The 21,499-nt window shown below is 42.1% G+C and overlaps 1 protein-coding gene across 1 annotated transcript in view; it reads right to left on the bottom strand.

Moving 5' to 3' along the window:
* dcc (DCC netrin 1 receptor) overlaps positions 1 to 21,499 on the bottom strand; it is a 217,789-nt gene that overhangs the window by 86,872 nt on the left and 109,418 nt on the right. The window contains exons 12-14 of the mRNA XM_034191788.1: positions 17,159 to 17,300; positions 15,699 to 15,809; positions 8,570 to 8,764 (exon numbers count right to left, since the gene is read on the bottom strand). Of these exons, the coding sequence (XP_034047679.1) occupies positions 8,570 to 8,764; positions 15,699 to 15,809; positions 17,159 to 17,300 (448 nt within the window). The remainder of the gene's footprint in view (positions 1 to 8,569; positions 8,765 to 15,698; positions 15,810 to 17,158; positions 17,301 to 21,499) is intronic.

Below are 21,499 nucleotides of genomic sequence, written 5' to 3'. Positions count from 1 at the left end.
AATAAAAAGATAACAGAAATAAGTACAAGTTTAAAGCCTCACTTTTACAGCAGCTAAATTCAGATCAGTCAGAGGTCGCTAAAAAAACTTAACGAACCCGACTTGTTACTTTTATGGCAGCTGAGTTCAGATCAGTCAGAGGTTGTTAAGAGACGTAACAAGTCAGACTCATCACTTTTACAGCAGCTGAGTTCAGATCAGTCAGAGGTTGTTAAGAGACGTAACAAGTCAGACTCATCACTTTTACAGCAGCGAAACGAGCCTGACTTGGGACATTTACTGCAGCTGACTTCAGGTTAGTCAGAGGTTGTTAAGAGGTATAACAAGTCAGACTCATCACTTTTACAGCAGCTGAGTTCAGATCAGTCAGAGGTTGTTAAGAGACATAACAAGTCTGTCTCATCACTTTTACAGCAGCATAATGACTCCGACTTGGGACATTTACAGCAGCTGACTTCAGGTCAGAGGTTGTTAAGAGACATAACAAGTCAGACTCCTCACTTTTACAGCAGCTGAGTTCAGATCAGTCAGAGGTCACTAAGAAACCTAACAAGTCTCGTCACTTTTATGGAAGCTGAGTTCAAGTCATTCAGAGGTTAAGAGACATAAGTCAGACTCATCACATTTACAGCAGCGAAATGAGTCTGACTCGTCACTTTTAGAGCAGCTGACTTCAGGTCAGTCAGAGGTTGTAAGTGTTGAAGAATGGTTAGGAGACCTAACAAGTCAGACTCGTTACTTTTACAGCAGCTAAATTCAGATCAGTCAGCGGTCGCTAAAAAACGTAACAAACCCGACTCATTACTTTTACGGCAGCTGAGTTCAGATCAGTCAGAGGTCATTAAGAAACATAACGAGTCTGTCTCATCACTTTTATAGCAGCATAATGACTCCGACTTGGGACATTTACAGCAGCTGACTTCAGGTCAGAGGTTGCTAAGAGACATAACAAGTCAGGCTTGTCACTTTTACAGCAGCTGAGTTCAGATCAGTCAGAGGTCACTAAGAAACCTAACAAGTCTGACTCGTCACTTTTGCAGCAGAGAAATGAGTCCAACTCATCACTTTTACAGCAGCATAACGAGTCCAACTCGTCACTTTTACAGCGCCATAATGAGTGTGACTTTTCACTTTTACAGCAGCTGACTTCAGGTCAGTCAGAGGTTGTATAGAGACTTAAGTCAGACTCATTACTTTTTAAGGCAGCTGAGTTCAGATCAGTCAGAGGTCGTTAAGAGACCTAACAAGTCTGACTTGTTTGTTTTATGGCAGCTGACCTTAGATTTTTCAAAGGTCATTAAGAGACCTAACAAGTCTGAGTCCCTCCTGCTGTAAACAAACACGCCGCCACTCTCACTGCATGAATTAATGATCACTATGAATTATGAATGGCGTGTACATATGTGCACTCGCTCCCTCATGTGCACTTGATGTTTTCCCATCATGCTGTCGTTGGGGGAGGGGGAACCTCATAAGCAGAATCATGTTTGTAAACCAGTTGCCACGGTCACAGGAATGTTTTCTCTTTTCCAGCTGTTATTAAATTCCTTTAAATTATTGATTCGATGAAATTTAATTAAATATTTACTGCACAATCTTTGCAGATTTGCTCAAAAATTAACTAGAATGAAGAAACATTAACAAAAACGGAAAACAAAAAAACTAAAACATGAAATGTAAATATGGATGATGCTGTTTGAGGGACTGTGATGGAAAAAATGACTTTGTTTTTGAGTGCACAGTCTGGTTCTCCTCAAGTCCTTTAAAGTTGAACAAATCCATCGTTCAGTAGCTAGAAAGATGCTTATTTACAACAACAACTGCAACAATATACAGATAACAGGTTAAATTGAATAAATGAATACAGTACAGGGTTCTCATCAAGACTTTTTCACACCATAAGGGGAACTTAGCGAGGCATAGCTGCGCGACGAGCGTTGCAGGTGCGAATATTGTAAGAGGGTCTGGGGGGACATTGCCCAGAAAATTTTGAAATCTATAACCCTTTGAAATACTATTTCGTGCATTTTGAGGGCCACTTTGTGTTGCTAACTAGGATGCTAAATAACGTGCGACATGTCCTTGAAAAAAGGAAAAAAAAATAGAAAAGCCCCGTATGCTGGTTAAATCACACCAAATGATAGCACAGGGGATCCAAATCACAGCACAGAGGCCCCCTATGCTCAACTGTGCTGGTGAGAACCCTTCAGTAAGTACACAGCACAGCTGAGCAGCTGTTAGATCTTAGATGGTACCAGAGAAGGGTTTTGAATGAATGTTGCATCTTTATGCAAACCTACGCTAGCAGTGTCCTCCTACTTCCAGTCTTGTGCTAGTGCTAAGCTAGGCTAGCAATTTTACCTAACGCAGTGGATATTCGTCCGAGCCAGCGAGCACGATGATGTCACGCGATGGCCCTCATGACCCATGTTAGCGAGCGGGACATTTGCAAACATGGCGTCAAGCAGTGATGTTGCGTTACGTGTTGGTGATACTTCTGCATCATTTCAAAGTGAAATGGAGACAGATACAGTTACTGCTGATCATGGCGGCATGATTTAAGCTGAGCAGTCTGGACATGTACCTCCACAGGAACAGGAATGATGTGATACAGCAGCAACTAGCAACTAGCTGATCGATCTGCGTGCTCACTGAGGTCATGAATGCGTCCTGTCCTTTGGCGAGGTCGCTGATACTGGAGGATAATGCAGTGAGGTGGTCCTCCTGTTCTGCTAGCTGGCGGCTATGGTAATGTACCGCCGACTGGAAGCTGTTTGAGTTCGCTGTGTCCATTGTTGGCCTGATCGTTCTATCAGGGATGTCGGACAGAAACGGCTGGACACAAGTGCAGGACTCAACACGGTAGCTCTGGTTTAGAAAGGCATTTACTGAAATACTCAGTGGGGTCCGGTACACAGTAAGGCAGTCCAAAATGAACAAACAGATCAGGATCATCAAGCAAAGGTGTGGTCGATACAAACAGGCAGGTGGTCAAAACAATACGTGGCAACAGGACTTGGAAAAACACACAACTCAGAGCTAGAAGCGAAGGCACAAGGCGCAACGATCAGGCGAATCACAAGTGCAACCAGTGAGGTTTAAATACACCTTGGTGATGAGCGGCAGATAGGAAACACGTGTGTGGAAGGATCCAGAAATGGGTGTGGCCCAGACTGTGTTACGCCCAGCACCAAGAGATAGGGACAGACAAGGCCCAGGCAGGAACAGCCAGCCAGGGAATACACACAGAAAACACAAAATCCAAAATAATACTTCAATCAACATGGTTGACAATAAGAGCAAACACAGAACATGACATATATATATATATATATATATATATATATATATATATATATATATATATATATATATATATATATATATATATATATATACGAGGTCTATTAGAAAAGTATCCGACCTTATTATTTTTTCAAAAACCATATGGATTTGAATCACGTGTGATTACATCAGACATGCTTGAACCCTCGTGGGCATGCGAGAGTTTTTTCACGCCTGTCGGTTACATCATTCGCCTGTGGGCAGTCTTTGAGTGAGGAGTCGCCCACCCTCTCATCGATTTTTTCATTGTTTAGGAATGGCTCAGAGACTGCTGCTTTGTTTGATCAAAATTTTTTCAAAACTGTAAGGCACAACTGAGTGGACACCATTCGATAAATTCAGCTGGTTTTCGTTAAAAATTTTAACGGCTGATGAGAGATTTTGGTCTGTAGTGTCGCCGTAAGGATGGCCCACGGCGCCTGACGGCGATCTGCGCTTCGAGGCGGCAGCGTCTCGCCGTTTTAAGTTGAAAACTTCCACATTTCAGGCTCTGTTGACCCAGTAAGTCGTCAGAGAACAGAGAACTTTCAGAAGAAGTCGGCATGAGGAGTTTATTCGGACATTCCATTGTTAACGAACATTTTGTAATGAAAGAACGTACGGGCAGAGTCGCATGTCGGGCCGGACCCGACCGCGGGGGGTCGCGACAGGAAAAACACCTCCGTTGAAAACCTTAACGGGCAAGTTGGAACATGCCCAAGCTGTTAAACAATTTCTCAGTTACTCACTTGTTGAAAGCCATCAAAAGCCGCCTGAATTTTACAAATGGTTTTCAACACGGAGGTGTTTTTCCTGTTGCGGTGCACACAGATTTGCCGAGTCGTCACGGAAATGACTCGGTGAATTTGCGCGCATGTCTTTCATTAAAAAATGTCCTTAAACAGTGGAATGTCCACATAAAGTCCTCATGCCGGCCTCTTCTGAATCTTCTCTGTTCTCTCACGACGTCCTGGGTGAATTAAGCCTTAAATTATTATGTTTTCAGCTCGAAACAGGCCGACGACGGCGCCTGGAAGCGCTGCGCGACGTCCCGCTCCGTGGGAAGTCCTTACAGCGACAGAAACACCCCATAATCTCTCATCAGCCGTTAAACTTTTCACCGAAAACCAGCTTAATTTCTCGAATAGTGTCCACTCGGATATTCCTCACAGGTCCAGAAAAAATTTTGATAAAGCAACGCGCGCCGTCTCGAGCAGCGTGTGAAACAAAGGAATTCAGCCGAGAGGGCGGGACCACATCTCACTCAAGGCCTGCCCACAGGGAAATGACGCCACCGACATGCGTGAAAAAACTCACGCATGCGCACGAGGGTTCAAGCATGATTGCTGCAATCGCACGTCATTCAAATCCATATAGTAAAAAAAAAAATAAAAGGGTCGGTTTATTATCTAAGAGACCTCATATATATATATATATATATATATATATATATATATATATATATATATATATATATATATAGTTATTTGTTATTTTAAAGTAACTGTTCATTGATAGATTATTGTTTGAATATTTTTTTTAATCTAAAAATTTCTAAATCATTGACATTGTTCCTTGTTTCATTTCACTGGTCCTCCGGTGGTTTGTAAATGAATTTGATGCTGAATCGGCCATCTCTGGAAATGTATTGCTCAGAGTGGAGAATATCAAAGATACCTCAGACAGAGTATTTGCATGTTGTGATGAGAATGTGGATGTGCGTCATGTCCGCAAGTGTTATAGTTCACAAGGACGGTTAAATCTACTTGCTTGCGTAAAGGAGCTGCAGAACACTGGAATGATGTGTCCAGTTTGCAGGGAACGTCATGACTGTGACGGATGCCTAAACTGGTTACAACTCAGCTGTGCTGGAATTACCAGATCATCAAAGGCAAAGAAATGGTTTTGTGGCAGTTGCTAAAATAACATTTGAATGACGTGGGAAAAGAGGAGGATTTTGTTAAAAAGAAGACCTGAAAGTTCAGCTACAATTTGCCAGAAGGTGTATCTGAGATTCAAGCCTAGATTTGATGTTTTCGTGAAAGAAAATCCTCCTCTATACCACGTCATCATGAAGCTGTATAAAAAAAACATGCACTATGCACAATTTCTCCAATCACAGCAACAGAAGCCTATACCTCTTCTGGGTTGTCTGGGTGTCTTGGTGGCTATCCTCACTCTTCTCCTTCTTGCACAGTCACTCGGTTTTTGAGAACTGTCTACTCCATGCAGATTTACCATAGAGTGCCATACTGTTGGCACGCGCACATGCACACGCACACACACCAGAGAGTGTGTGCCAATTACAGGGGCATCATACTACTCAGCCTCCCTGGTAAAGTCTACTCCAGGGTGCTGGAAAGGAGGGTTCGGACAATAGTCGATCCTCTGATTGAAGAGGAACAATGTGGGTTCCGTCCTGGTCGTGGAACAACCGACCAGCTCTTCACTCGCACAAGGATCCTGAAAGGCCTGGGAGTATGTCCATCCAGTCTACATGTGTTTTGTAGACTTGGAGAAGGCATGTGATCGGGTACCCCGGGAGATACTGTGGGAGTATGGAGTGAGGGGTCCCTTCTCAAGGCCATCCAATCTCTGTACTCACAAAGCAAGAGCTGTGTTCGGGTGCTCGGCAGTAAGTTGACTCGTTTCTGGTGGAGGTTGGCCTACGCCAGGGTTGCACCTTGTCAACAATCCTGTTTGTGATATTCATGGACAGGATATCAAGGCGTAGTTCGGGGGAGGAGGGTTTCCAGTTTGGTGGGCTCAGGGTCTCATCACTGCTTTTTGCAGATGATGTGGTCCTGTTGGCTTCATCAGCCTGTGACCTCCAACACTGACTGGATCAGTTCGCAGATGAGTGTGAAGCTGCTGGGACAAGGATCAGCACCTCTAAATCTGAGGCCATGGTTCTCAGCAGGAAACCAATGGATTGCCTACTCCGGGTAGGGAATGCGGTCTTGCCCCAAGTGAAGGAGTTCAAGTACCTCGGGGTCTTGCTCACGAGTGAGGGGACAATGGAGTGTGAGATTGCCCACAGAATTGGCGCAGCAGGGGCGGTGTTGCATTCACTGTACCGTACTGTTACGATGAAAAGGAAGCTGAGCCAAAAGGCGAAGCTCTCAATCTACTGGTCAATTTTCATTTCTACTCTCACCTATGGTCATGAGGGTTGGGTCATGACTGAAAGAACTAGGTCGCGGGTACAAGCGGGTGAAATGGGCTTCCTTAGGAGGGTGGCTGGTGTCTCCCTTAGAGATAGGGTGAGAAGCTCAGTCATCCATGGGGAGCTTGGAGTAGAGCCGCTGCTACTCTGCATTAAAAAAGAAGCCAGTTGAGGTGGTTCTGGTAAAGATGCCCCCTGGGTGCCTACTTAGGGGAGTGTTCCAGGCTCGTCCATCTGGGAAGAGGCTCCGGGGAAGACCCAGGACTAGGTGGAGAGATTATATTGAGACACTGGCCTGGGAATGCCTCGGAATCCCCCAGTCAGAGGTGGTCAATGTGGCCCGGGAAAGGGAAGTCTGTTGTCCCCTGCTGGAGCTGTTGCCCTTGCGACCTGATCCTGGATAAGCGGTTGAAGATGAGTGATGAGTGATGTGTACCATACTGTTTGTATTTCTTCATGAATGATATAAATAAAGTTCAAGACATATTCAGTGACTTGCAAATGTTCATTGTGACTTGGAAATGTTCATGTCCATTATCTGACTTGTCTGAAGAAAACTGGCAATAAAATGGATTATTTACAGGTATTATACCTAAGTGTTCCATTACCTATGCATATGTAATCAGTTACAACTAATCTTTTTTTTGTTTAATTCACTTGTCAGATTTTACAGTGCAACATGTGAAGCATCATGATCCGCATCATTTACCTTTTTTTTATAGATATATAAATAAACCTGTTTCTGTCATTCCTGCACCAGTCTGTATTTCCACTCATTTGTTTCCTGCTGATAATTGTGCCTGAAGCTTGCACTGTGAATCCTTAAAAAAAGAAATCAATCCTTCCTTCAGCAATTTCCACGAAAAGGAATTAAATTATTGTTGCCATGAACGGCAACTATAACTTATAACAACCATTGGGTAAGAATTAGCACCAATTATTCCTGGGACAACACTATAGGTGTACTCCCCACAAATGATGTCATTGTGCTTGACCAATCACAGAGTGAGATTCCGGTCACACGCTGTGATTGGTTGAGCCCGATGACATCATCACGTGATCCATGTGACGTTGCACGCGTGACCGGAATTTCATGCCGTGATTGGTCAAACGCGATGACATCATCGTGTGATGCATGTGACCTACGTGACCCACGTTCATTGCGCTCGATCAGTCACAGCATGTTCAGGGCAATTAGCCAAAGTAAGTCCTTTTCCTGGACGAATATCTATTGCCTTTACCTAACTTCATATCTTTATGCTAACCTATGCTAGGAGTATCCCCCTACTTCTAGTCTTTGTGCTAACCTAGGTTAGCAGTTTCCCTCAACATCAACACTTGCTAACCTATGCTAATAGCATGTTTCTACTTCCAGTCTTTGTGCTAAGACAGACTAGCAATTTTGCTCAATATCACACCTTTATTATTACACCCAATCACTTGAGGTGACTGGGTGTGAAGAAATTTAACTGCATTTGTTGTAATGACAATCAATCAATCAATCAATCAATCAATCAATCTATCTATCTATCTATCTATCTATCTATCTATCTATCTATCTATCTATCTATCTATCTATCTATCTATCTATCTATCTATCTATCTATCTATCTATCTATCTATCTATCTATCTATCACCTAAGCAAACAGTATCTCCCTACTTCCGGACTTTATTGGCAGCTAGGCTAGCAATTTTCCTCAACATCAACTTGTTAACCTACAGTAACTTTGCTAACCTATGGGTCCAGTCTTTGTGCTAAGGTAAGCTAGGTGTTTTACTCAATGTTGCATATTTATGCTAAACTATGCAGTATCTCCCCTGCTTACAGACTTTGTGATAAGGTAGACGAGCAGATTTCTTCACTTTGATGACAACCTATGCTCGCAGTATCCCCCTAACTCCAAACTTTGTGATAAGTTAGGCTGGCAGGATTTTGTATCTGGCATCAGTATGTCAAACTAAAATGCTTTAGACTTACCTCTGTCGTAGACAGACTAATATTTATCGGTTGGTAAATTTTTGGACATGCTGGACTTTTATTTTTTCTTTTCCTTCCCCGTTCCTTCCGCTCTCCTCACCCAGATTTTCTATGGAGTAGTATCTCTGCTTGCTGTCCACTCGCACGGTCTCAGCATAGGGACTTCCCACACCATAGCCGATGATGTAGCCTCGGACCAGGATGCTGGGGCTGAGGGGTGGAGTCCAGGACATGATGATGCTGTTGGGCAGTGGTCTGACGTGCAGCGAGCTGGGCTGGTCTGGAACCTGACTCTCTGAAAATAAAAGCAGCTCAGTGTTTGTGATTCGAAAGCTAACCCTGTTATCTGTGGCTAACAGACGCTAACCCTGTTAGCGCTGTAATAAGACCTGACACGTTGGATTATTTCTCTGCGTCAGTTTAGATCAGATTAGCGTCTTCGCGGTGCTCACAGGGAGACGCCTCATATCACTTTATTGAGTGATAATCCATTAAAATGAGATTTGTGTCTCCCTGGGGACATGGTTAGCATGGACGTGTTTGTTTCAGCCGCATTTACAAAACATCAGTTTGTTTTGTGGAAAATAAAAACTCCTCTGGTTTAGTAACGATCACCGAGAAAAATGAATACAAAAATGGGAACAGAAGCGTGAGCCATGTAAAATATAATGTAAATAAAAACATCAAACTGCATTTTAGCAAACATTTAGCCTAGCGTGCTAAGTGCCTGAATCTGCACAACTTTACTGCTTTAAATTAATGACTCAGATTAATGCCAGTCATCAATCAACAGCGTCCGGTTCTCTGACAGATTTGTGTCTGTTGCTTCACTGGAGGGCATCAGCGTCATGAAACTGAAAATAAATAAATAAATAATAATGTAGCTGTTCATTTGTGTTTGGAAAAAAGAAAACAGTTGAAAGTTTTGTATTTGAATTCCAAAACAGTTTTTATTTTTTTCTTAATCTTGTTTGTCTGATTCAGATAAATGTTTTTTTAAACATCACAAACATGAAGCATGAACACTTTCACATATCTTTTTCCTTTCCTTCTTTTCATCCCATCTTTCCTTCTGTTTCTCTGTTTTCCATTCTATTTCCTTTTCTTTTGTCTTCTCTTTATTTCTTTTTTCACTAATCATTTCTTTTCCTACTTATCACTTTTGTCTCTCCCAACTTCATTTCCTTGTCATCTTTTGTTTATCCTTCTTCCTTCCTTCCTTCTTCATTTTGATATTTCCTTTCCTTCTTCCCTTAGTCCATGAGCTGGGTGGGTGGGTGGCTAGGGTTTCAGGGTGGGGGATCCACATGCACCCTCCTGAAACTAAACTTGGTTGGTATTTTCTACAACCCCAATTCCAGTGAAGTTGTGTAAAATGTAAATAAAAACAGAATACAATGATTTGCAAATCCTCTTCAGCCTATATTCAACTGAATACACCACAAATACAAGATATTTAATGTTCAAACTGATAAATTTTGTTGGTTTTATCCAAATATTTGCTCATTTTGAAATGGATGCCTGCAACAAGTTTCAAAAAAAGTTGGAACGGGGCAACAAAAGACTGGGAAAGTTGACGAATTCTCAAAGAACACACTAATTGGAAACAGGTGAGTGTCATGATTGGATATAAAAGTAGCATCCCCAAATGGCTCAGCCGTTCACAAGCAAAGATGGGGTGAGAATCACCACTTTGTGAACAACTGTGTGAAAAAATAGTCCAACAGTTTAAGAACAAAGTTTCTCAATGTTCAATTGCAAGGACTTTAGGGATGCCATCATCTACAGTCCATAATATAACCAGAAGATTCAGAGAATCTGGAGAACTATCTACACATAAGCGGCAAGGCCGAAAACCAACATTGAATGCCCGTGACCTTCGATCCCTCGGCCGGCACTGCATTAAAAACCAACATCATTGTGTAAAGGATCTTACCGCGTGGGCTCAGGAACATTTGAGAAAACCATTGTCAGTTAACACAGTTCGTCGCTATATCTACAAGTGCAAGTTAAAACTCTACCATGCAAAGCAAAAGCCATAACCAACAACATCCAGAAACGCCAACGCCTTGTCTGGTCCCGAGCTCATTTGAAATGGACAGATGCAAAGCGGAAAAGTGTGCTGTGGTCTGATGAGTCCATGTCTCACATTGTTTTTGGAATTCATGGACGTCGTGTCCTCCGGACAAAAGAGGAAAAAGACCATCCAGATTGTTACCAGTGCAAAGTTCAAAAGCCAGCATCTGTGTTGGTACGGGGGTGTGTTACTACCCATGGCATGGGCAACTTACACATCTGTGATGGCACCATCAATGCTGAAAGGTATATCCAGGTTTTGGATGAACACATGCTGCCATCCAAGCAACGTCTTTTTCAGGGACGTCCCTGCTTATTTCAGCAAGACAATGCCAAGCGACATTCTGCACGTGTTACAACAGTGTGGCTTCGTAATAAAACAACGGAGACCCTGGACTGTTGAATAACTGAAGTCGTACATCAAGCAAGAATGGGAAAGAATTTCACCTACAAAGCTTCAACAATTAGTGTCCTCAGTTCCCAAACACTTATTGACTGATGTTAGAAGGAAAGGTGATGTAACACAGTGGTAAACATAACAATGTCCCAGCTTTTTTGAAACATGTTGCAGGCATCCATTTCAAAATGAGCAAATATTTGCACAAAAACAATAAAGTTTATCAGTTTGAACATTAAATATCTTGTTTTTGTGGTGTATTCAATTGAATATAGATTGAAGAGGATATGAAAATCATTGTATTCTGTTTTATTTACATTTTTCACAACGTCCCAACTTCATTGGAATTGGGGTTGTAGTACCTCTGGGTCCTACTTTACAAATTAAGGATGTTAACAGGAAAATTTCTCATTCTCACTCTACCTGCGACATCGCTTTTTAACCCCTTTCCAGCGACATGGCAAATCTAGACTTTTGCGGTTGGAGTAATATAGATGTCATTTATTTTGCTTTGGATGGACCAGTTTCAAGGATTTTGGTATCATTGTATCATTAAATTAATGCTCTTATATAAAATGTACTTTTGATTTATATTATGCAATACATACGCCGTCATCAAAGGTCAAAAGGTCAAATCTCATGAATTCCAGTGTGGTCACCCTAAAAATCGGTCTGCCCTGCCTTCACTGCGCATGTGTCATTTCTGTGCCTCATCTGATTATCACTTTGTTTCTGCCTAAAACTGCACTCCAGTCATCATCTGTCTTAGCAACAAATATCTGAAGCTTTGATACGACAATCATTTCCACATAAATTCAGCATTACTTCATAAAAGACGGAGAAAGCGATCAGAGCACCACAGCTACACGAGCTGCTAGCTGATGCATTCACTGCACGTCGGCCATTTCAAAGCGTCACAGATTATCGCTTTGTTTCTGCTTAAAACGGCCTCGTTTCTGCTTAAAACTGACTTTAGAATGATTTAAGAGGTTTTACCTTGTCATCTGATGGTTAATAATCACAGTATTCCCTTTGAACACTTTGGGTGTAGAGACTCTGTTTCAAACAAGCTGCTATGGTCCCAAATGACACATGTGGAGTTTAGGCGGGGCGGACCAATTTTTTTGAGGGGACCATTCTGTCTGCAACACGGGCAAAAGTAAGGTTTACCTCTGTAGAATTTGACCTCTGCTGCAAATAAATTGAATTTCTCTGTATAAATGACAGGTAAGAGGTTAGAGATAAGTGTATAAAGATTTTACAATATCATTTACGTTTGAGTTTTATATACCTTGTGGCCCAAGCTGGTAAGAAGGCTTCAGAAACAATGTCAGGTTAATAATACTATGTTTACAGTAAATAAGCATAAGGATCAATAAAATACAGGAGCATGAGGCTTAGCAAGTACAAATTCTTCACTTCAGGTGCATGATTTGAAGGCACGTCATTTGTGAGACCAGCTTTGATCACATACATCATCTAGTGTACCAAATGGACTGTAGATAGGAGAATTTCAGGTACACAAACAAACAGAAAAATCCTGTACAACGATTCAAATGCACTGAAAGTATTCACATGCTATAAGGCCCCACTCAGTAATTCTAAGGAGCCATCAGAAACCATGTGTATGTGCGTAAAATCCCACGAGCAATAAAAGACAGCAACATGAGGATTAGCAAATAAAAATTTGTTTCAATTTGTTCATGATTTGAAGGCACTCCGTTTGTGAGTCCATAGAGCCACATTAGACATGTTAGAGACTAAGGGCCCTGTCCCACTGGGGAGAGGATTAATTGCGCATGAATTGAGTACACAAATCGCGGGCGTTCGTTGTCATCCGCAACAAAAATGGCCAAAAATGACAAATGTCCCAGTATGAATTACGGATATATTAATAATATATAGCGAATATATGATGAACAATCGCGGTTATATAACGCATGTAGTGAGGAAACTGATCCGACACATTGAAATTATCAAAGCAGTATTACGGGTGTATTATGAATGCATCGCGCACGTGTTGCGCGTGCATGGCATCTGCACTGCGGTCATAAAATAAGCGCACTCGCTCCTTTCGGCATCACTATTCACACCAACAATACAGGCTCTGGAGCATTTGTTGGACTTTACAAGTTGATCACAGAGTTAATGTTCATGTTGTCATGCGAGGGTTAACTGTTCATGAGTTTGGGGAGCTGGAGGGGGGAAGCCGCTCAGTGTGAGACTGTGTTTTTTTTTTTTTAATAAGTTGTGGCTAAAACAGCAACTCTTCCTTTTGTTGTTGTTAAATAAAAGTCCCAACAAATCTTAGTAGGTTTGCATATGGTTATATTTAGATATTTATATACGTATTTATTTATTTGCCCTTTGCACACTAGTTTTAAGCTGACCATCTTTTTAGTGGTTTTAAGGTTGTGAGTCCTTGGTGGTGTTTGTTAACTTGTTTTGTGTATGTTCCTTGTTAGTATTTTTAGTGTTTTTTATTGTTGTTGTGTTGACTAACATGGACGCCTTTTTTCTGTTTTCTGTTTGCTGCAAGCCAAATCTACCTACGGGTACAAATAAAGTTACCTGAACCTGGATTGCAGCAGCTACGTCTTTGTGGAGCTACACAGCCGGACCGGCACTGACTGGCAGGTATGTCGCTTTCTGCCACATATAGTACTTTGGGTTTACGTGACGTGTTTGTTATGCATTCACAGATTGTCCACAAATCAGCTGCACAGCAGATGTAATAAAAACGCTTTATTCGTGGCCAATTTGTATGCATTCGCTACAACATATTTTAGTTTGTGATGTGGACATGATAGGCACGATACTGTTTTACACACTGTCCCGGTCTGCCGTCAAGCCGCAAATCCCCGTCAGTTGCGGATATCAGCGGTTAACGGCAGATATACAGCGCATAGAGTGAGTATGTATTGTGTATGAATTGAGTATATATGGAGTATGTAAGGCGGATGTTATCCGCATCCAGATTTTTGAACAGCTCAAAAATCCTGGCTGCGGACATGCATGCCTCTGCGGATGATCACGGGCGTGTTTGGATGACGGCCGACTCATACAGGCATGTTACACGGATATTGCGGATGTTTGGCGAATATGGGCGAATTTTGTGCGCAATCTATATGCAAATCCTCCTAAACGCCAGTGGGACAGGGCCCTAAGGGTCGATAATGTAGATAACCTGTATCACAGACTGCACATCACAGAATTTCAGGTACACAAACAAACCTAAAAATCCAGTTCTTCCTTTCAGGCCCATGATTTGAAGCCACTTCATTTGTAAGATCATGGAGGTGGGGATTTAGTCGAAATGCAGGCCAAAAAAATGGAAGATTACCAACTACACAGAAGAATATCTGGTTTTGATTTGTTTGCCTGTGAGACCAAGTACCATCCAAGCTATCGACGTGATTACTTGTTGAAGAAACCAGAACTGTGGAGGTCAAAAGACAAGGAACAAGTAGAAAGGCAGGCTGCATTGGAGGAGGCACATAGGAACGCTTTTGAACAAGTGTGTGGAACTGCGTGGACTACAGGTACTGTTCAAAACAGGAAAAGGGAAAACAAGACGTCATATTAACATCAGTAAGGCAGCCGCTTCACTGAGACCAACCCCGTGTAACGCACTCCTTGGTCTACACGCTTTCACAGTATGTGATAGCACGAGTGCATTCAAAGGCAAGGGCAAGGTGAAGGCAGCGAAACTACTGGAAAAAAGCAAGGATTTCCAGAAGATATTTGTGGAATTAGGAGTCCTGAAAAGTGAATGAAGACTTCTTGTCTTCCATTGAAGAATTTGTCTGTGCTGAAGAGGGTCAATGAACTCCGGTACTTCTTGTTATAATCAAAGAGCGGTGGACAGGATGGGAATCTTGACGTTTCAGCCCACTTTGACTTGAGTGCTCTCCCTCCTTGTACCAACTCTCTGCATGAACATTTAAACCATGTGAATTACCATGTGTGTATTTGGAAACGTGCACATATTGCACAACCTGACATTCCCGACCCATGAACGGTCATGAGTGAACTCTCAACGGAGAGCGCAAACTTATACCAAAGTGGACGAGTGAAGAGATTATACCACAAGAGCTTGCAGATGTTCTTGCTGGATTCAAATCTTTCACTGATGAAGATGATGAAGAAAACATTGAAAGTTGTGATATCTGTCAAGTGACGCTGAGAGCAGCGATTCTGATGAGGATAACTAACCGAGTCAAGAGCTGTTACACCTAACCTGCAAAGACTCTGTGTCCTCTGCAATCCTTTCAAAGTTATGAAACCAAGATAACATGATTATCAGTCATCTTTACAAAGAATCTTGGCTTCAACAACTATTTATTTGCTGGAATTCATGAGATTTGACCTTTTGACCTCTGATGACATTATATGTATTACAATCTATGAATCTAAAATGCATTTTATATTAGAACAAATATTTAATGAAAGAATGATACCAAAATCCTTGAAACTGGTGCATCCAAAGCAAAGTAAATGACATCTATATTACACCAACCCCAAAAGTCCAGATTTGCTGTGTTGCTGGTAAGGGGTTCAAAAGCGGTGTCACAGGTAGAGTGAGAATGACAATGTTTTTTGCTGTTAACATCCTTAATTTGTAAAGTAGGACCCAGAGCTACTAGAAAATACCAACCAAGTTCAGGTTTTTTTTGGGGGGGTGCATATGGACTCCCCATAGACCACGGACTACCTCCATCACGAACCCTGTTCTATATGCGGTTTCCCATCTTACCATCCAAATCATTTTCGGGCGTCTCCGCCGTAGTCCACTCACTGAACGGGCCGGTCCCGTTGGTCGTCATGGCGGTGACCTGGAAGCTGTACTGGCTGCCTTTGTCCAAACCTGCACAGAAAAATTGAATCAACATTTCACCTCCACGGGTAAATGTAGTTGTGTTACTACTATGGCAATGGTACAGACAGACCGAGGTTTCATTTGGGTTTTTCAGATGGTAAAAATAGCAACAGTCACATTCCAGAAAAATAACAAACAAAAAGAAATCAACAACCTGTCAACAATACAAACAAACCAACCAACCAACTAACTAACAAAAAAAAAAAAAAAAAAAACAGATTCATATCAAATTAAGTCAATAGATATTAAAGATAAAAAACAACACAAAAAAACAAACAAACCAACCAACAAACAAACCAAAAACAAACAGATTTACATTAACTTAAGTCAACAGACAATGAACAGAAATAAAAACAGAAAAAAAAAAACAAATTAGCTGTGACGCAATTAAAATAACGTGTGTGTGTGTGTGTGTGTGTGTGTGTGTGTGTGTGTGTGTGTGTGTGTGTGTGTGTGTGTGTGTGTGTGTGTGTGTGTGTGTGTGTGTGTGTGTTTTAATGATCTGATCCGTAATCCATGGAGGCTGTCTTTGTTGTCTTAGACCAGGACGTACACAACAACGGAACCCAAAATCATCTTTCGGCAAAGTTTTGTCATTATTTCAAGCACAAGGACAAAAAAATGTGGTCACATGACTGCCACCTTCCTGTCTCACAGTCAATAACTGACTACCCAGGTCAGGTCAGGGGTCAGGTCTGGGAACATAAGCTGGTGCAGCACATCTGAGTCTCACTAAGTAACCGTTCATTTGACACAAAGTCATTTCAGCAGGACCCAAGGAGCTTCCACAGAGACCTGGTACCAAAGACATCTAGTTGTCGCCTTAGGCCAGTGGTTAGAGTCCAAGTCAACCAGACAGGAAGCACCAGGGCCCTAAAGACCAAGACCTTTGTTCTCCTGCAAGTATATCAGCATCACCAAACACCAACATGACCACAAGTATGACCTGTGATTTACTGATTCATGACCCAGAGAAATGAACATTCCTGCTGAGATCAGTCAATGTCTTCAGAATTTCAACACTTTCCACACATACAGATACACTTCTGATGGACAAGTCCAAGAAGTTAGTGAAAGCCTGGATCTTGTTCTGGATCCAGGACCATCACAGAGTTAATATTAAATAAAACAAAGCAGAACAGACTTATGATGAAGCCAAAAAAAAAATCTACTGAGACCTTAAAAAGTAACACATCCACTTATCAACATGTAACTATGTATCTACATACATCTACACCATCAGTCTTAGGGCGTGAGGCCGGGGGCACCCTCAACAGGATGCCATCGGTCACAGCTCATAACATGTGGAAAAATAAAAGTAAAACAAATAAACTCACCTGTAAACAGGTACCAGAAGTTGTTTGGCTCTATGGCTTCCTGGTCGCCACGACGACCGGTCTTCCTGTATCTGATCTTATACGCGGTGATGATTCCATTGTGGGCACTATGAGGAGGCGGTTGCCATGACACCTTAATGCTCTAAAAGACAAAGCAATAAAATTCTGCAGTACCCTGTGTATTTCTCTGATGTACACGTGTTAACAGATTTAAAAAAAAAAACTTTGAAGAAGTGATGAACAGATATTTTTTTACAGAACTGACTTAGATCAGTCATTTTGTGCACACAAGTGAGGGAAGCCACCAAGACACTGAACTAACTTTGAAGGAGTTACAGGTCAACTAACAGTATTTCACGTGTCATCCACTCATCGCTGTTTTCTTATTGCTGCCGTTCACGCATGAAATTTAAAAAATATTTTGTTCCTTTTGAATATTTGACGCTGAACATTTGGTGACATTCCGAACATGTTGCAGTTCACATGTTATCAGTGTGGAGCTCATCAGCTAACATCACAGCTGTAACCTGTTAAATTGTTTACTAAAAACAGCTAACTGGTTAGCAGCCTTGTGCTAACTATCTGATAAACACACACTGTTAAGACTGAACTAGATAACTTTGTGACTGGAACATATATATATATATATATATATATATATACAGTCTATGGTCTGAACTAGCATCGTGCTAAATAACTGAGCTAGCTGCAGTGACAAGACTAGTTTACCTACTAACCAGATAAGAAGGTATGTGAGGTGAATCTAATATTATCTTTTTTTATTTTCCAGCTGGATCTGGTTTTAAACAGGTCGCAAGAGGATTTTATTAAACTGCACTGTCGACAGCGAGCTAAGATGCTAGCATCTCTAGTAGGGTTGGGTATCGAGAACCGGTTCTTTTCGAGTATCGTTAAGAAATGAAACAATCCACTGATATCAATAGCCTTTTTGCTTAATGATTCCCTTATCGGTCCTTCAGAGCGGCAGTTGTTTTTGAGGGTGTTTGTCAGGAAAATGATCATTCCTCTACGTTGATTACAGACCCTGCAGCGGTAGAGGTGGGCGGATCAATCCTAATATCGATAATATCGATACCAACAATGGTATTGATATTGAACAATCCTCGTGTAAAAAGATCGATACTCAAGCTTTTTTTCTGTCTCACATGCACTGACTGCTGCGCATGCAGATTCATCAAAGTCTACTCTCTGTCTGTAAGAGCAGTGCTGCGCTGTGTCACACAACATGGAGCAGCGCACCCTTGTATTGTGGTTTGTCAGCCCTCTACCCTTTGTTTTAAGTTGTGTTGAGTGATATTTTTTTAAACAAAAATGTTGATTGTGATAATAAAGTATTTTGTTGTCACATACAATGTTTGGTGAAATTCTATCCTAGGTCTTTTGGATCCTTTGGATCTATGAAGTATCGGTATCGGTATGGATATCGGTGATAATGGGCCTGTATTTACTTGGTATCGGATCAATACCAAAATTCTTGGTATCACCCACCTCTATACAGCGGGTCTGTAATCAACCTTTTCTGCAGCGTGACACCACTTTGAAGCGTGAGCCATTGAAGCAATGCTTCGATCCACTAGCTCATTGGTTCTTTGATTCGCTGCTCTTCAGAAACGGCAAGTCCGCTTCTTAATCTTGACCCGCTGACATAGAAAACCTGTAAAACCTACTTTTAGTACACAAAAAAATTCACAAGAGGTATCAATAAAGGAATCGATAAGGAATCGGATCGATAATGGTATCGATATCGATAAAATCTTATCGATACCCATCCCTAATCTCTAGTTTAGACACCATCCATCCATCCATCTTCTACCGCTTAGTCCAATTAAGGGTCGCGGGGGGCTGGAGCCTATCCCAGCAGTCATAGAGCGCGAGGCGGGGTACACCCAGGACAGGACGCTAGTCTGTCGCAGAGCCACAAATAGACAAACAAACACAGACACACCCACACAAACACCTACGGACAATTTTAAAGATTCCAATCCACCTAACCCGCATTGTCTTTGGATGTGGGAGGAAACCGGAGCACCCGGAGGAAACATGGGGAGAACATGCAAACTCCACCCAGAAAGGCCACGGGAATTGAACCCACAGCCTTCTCGCTGTGAGGCAACAGTGCTAACCACTAAGCCACCGTGCTGCTCTAGGTTAGACACCATTAAAGGAAAAATCCAAATCCAAATCCAGGAGCCACGCAACAACGGTGAAAAGCTGTTCGTAACTTTCATAAAACACAAACATGAGAAGACTGAAGATTTAACAAAATAATGATTCAAACTATAAAATCAGGTATTCCAGAGCCTGATTAGCACAAAATCATCACACCCACTGGGCTGATGACATCACTGTGTGCAGTGACCTGACAGCCAATCAGAGCAGCACATTATGTCAGTGGCTGCGGAGCTCTTCAGCAGTTTAAACACTGAGCTGGTATTACCGTGGCGATGACCACAGAGGAATTCATTAACAATTAGCTGCACCGCTTCCTACTAATTGATTACAGCAGAGCTGATCGGAGAGTGGGAGGAGCCACATAATTAATACTGAGCAAAATTCCTGCATTCTCCCTCACACTCTCCCTCACTCCCCCTTCTGGACCCCTCCCCCTCTTTTCATTAGCTAATTAAGCACTTTGACAGGATGCAGTTCAATGTGAGGTCTCCATGGAGACGAGACAGAAGTTAAATTCATGTCGGAACATCGCCCACAGAGACACAATAAGACAAACGAGCCGTGAAGGATGCAGATAACAGAAGAACACTGCAGTAGACCACTACAGTAAAATACTCCACTTCTGACCTACAGTAATACTGTCAACAGTACTGTTACATAAGAAACTGCTTTTTATTTCAATCAAACTTCACAAACAGTTATTGCAAAGTGTTTTGCAACATCAATACAATTACAAATACAAAATACAAGACAGAAAAAAGAAAAAATGATTTTTAAAAACACAAAACAGAATCAAAACATTAATAAATTAATATCACACCCACAAAAACAAACTAAATTGTTGAAATAAGGCCCTTAGTTAGCAGCTGTAAGTGAGTGATTAAAGCAGGGGTGGGCGTCGAGGGCCGAGACACTGCAGGTTTTCCGTGTAACCAATCACCTCAGCAGGTGGGTTGCTGATGAGCTTCTGCTCTGAACATAAACACCTGGTTGTCAATGAAATCACCTGCTGAAACACCTGATCTTTAATGAAATCACCTGCTGAGGCGATTGCTTGCATGGAAAACCTGCAGTGTCTAGGCCCTTTATGGCACATGATTGCACACCCCTGGATTAAAGTATCAAATGGAGAAATGAGCAAAACAAAAGAAAGCCCGTGACCTGCTGACTTCTTTTTCACCTGTGGAGCACAAAGTCATTTTGCAGCTGGCAGATAACAAAACAAGGATTCAAAGATTCTGGTAGGAAGAATGCGCACCATCACTGACTATTTTGTGAACAACAAAAACTCCAGGTCTGCTGAAAAACTTGCCGGCTTGGTCAAAAAAATACAAATAATCTGAAGACTTCTTATTCAACGTGTTTGTAACCTGTGAAACGTTCACACCACGTAATGGAGAAGACATCAAGACTTGGACATCTGGGCTCACTCACATGTCCCCATTAAACGAGGGTGTCTGTCTTCCTGACTGACACATGCTCGTCTTCAGAGGTGTGACAGCGTCCAGCAGAACTCAAAGTTCTGTATTTAGGATATTAAGGAGCCGAACTGTCTGCAGACTGAATCCAGAACCTTAGAGAACCTAATACCTTAACAAAACCGTAAGATGACTGCATCAACATCCGCAGCACCTGATATCACTCTGACAAACTTTATATCAACAGGATTAGAGACATCAGATGTAAGAGGAGATACAATAACAGCCAAAACATCATGACCTAGACCTGGACCAGGACCAGGTCAACAGTGTTTCCAATGGTGTGGGTGGAACGGCTTCGCTTCACACCCAAACCAGATAGGTGGTTTAACAGGAGCTGCACGAGTGTGTGATTAGAGGTGGAGGTGACTTTCCACCTTCTGACTGTTTTTGTTACTGGGTGTGCACACACCCACATCTCACTGTTTGTGCTCATCGCCAGCAGTACCAGATCCGACAGTCGGGGACGGTGATCACCTGGGAATTCGGGACTTGGCGGCTCCAGTATTCACCAGGGTCTGTGGCGGTGGAAATCGTGTGGTCCCGGCTCTTCTCAGGACAGACGTCTTCTATCCTCGAGCCTGCCCACACGTCACCTTGGTGTATTGACTGCTATCAGATTCTGTGATTGTCTGTATAATCGTTGTGCAAATTCACAACATTAAATTGT

This window comes from Thalassophryne amazonica, chromosome 17 (genome assembly GCF_902500255.1).
Source record: "Thalassophryne amazonica chromosome 17, fThaAma1.1, whole genome shotgun sequence".
In the NCBI taxonomy this organism is placed as follows: domain Eukaryota; kingdom Metazoa; phylum Chordata; class Actinopteri; order Batrachoidiformes; family Batrachoididae; genus Thalassophryne; species Thalassophryne amazonica.
The sequence above is the reverse complement of the archived record's forward strand: the minus strand, read 5'-3'. Positions and strand labels throughout refer to the sequence as shown.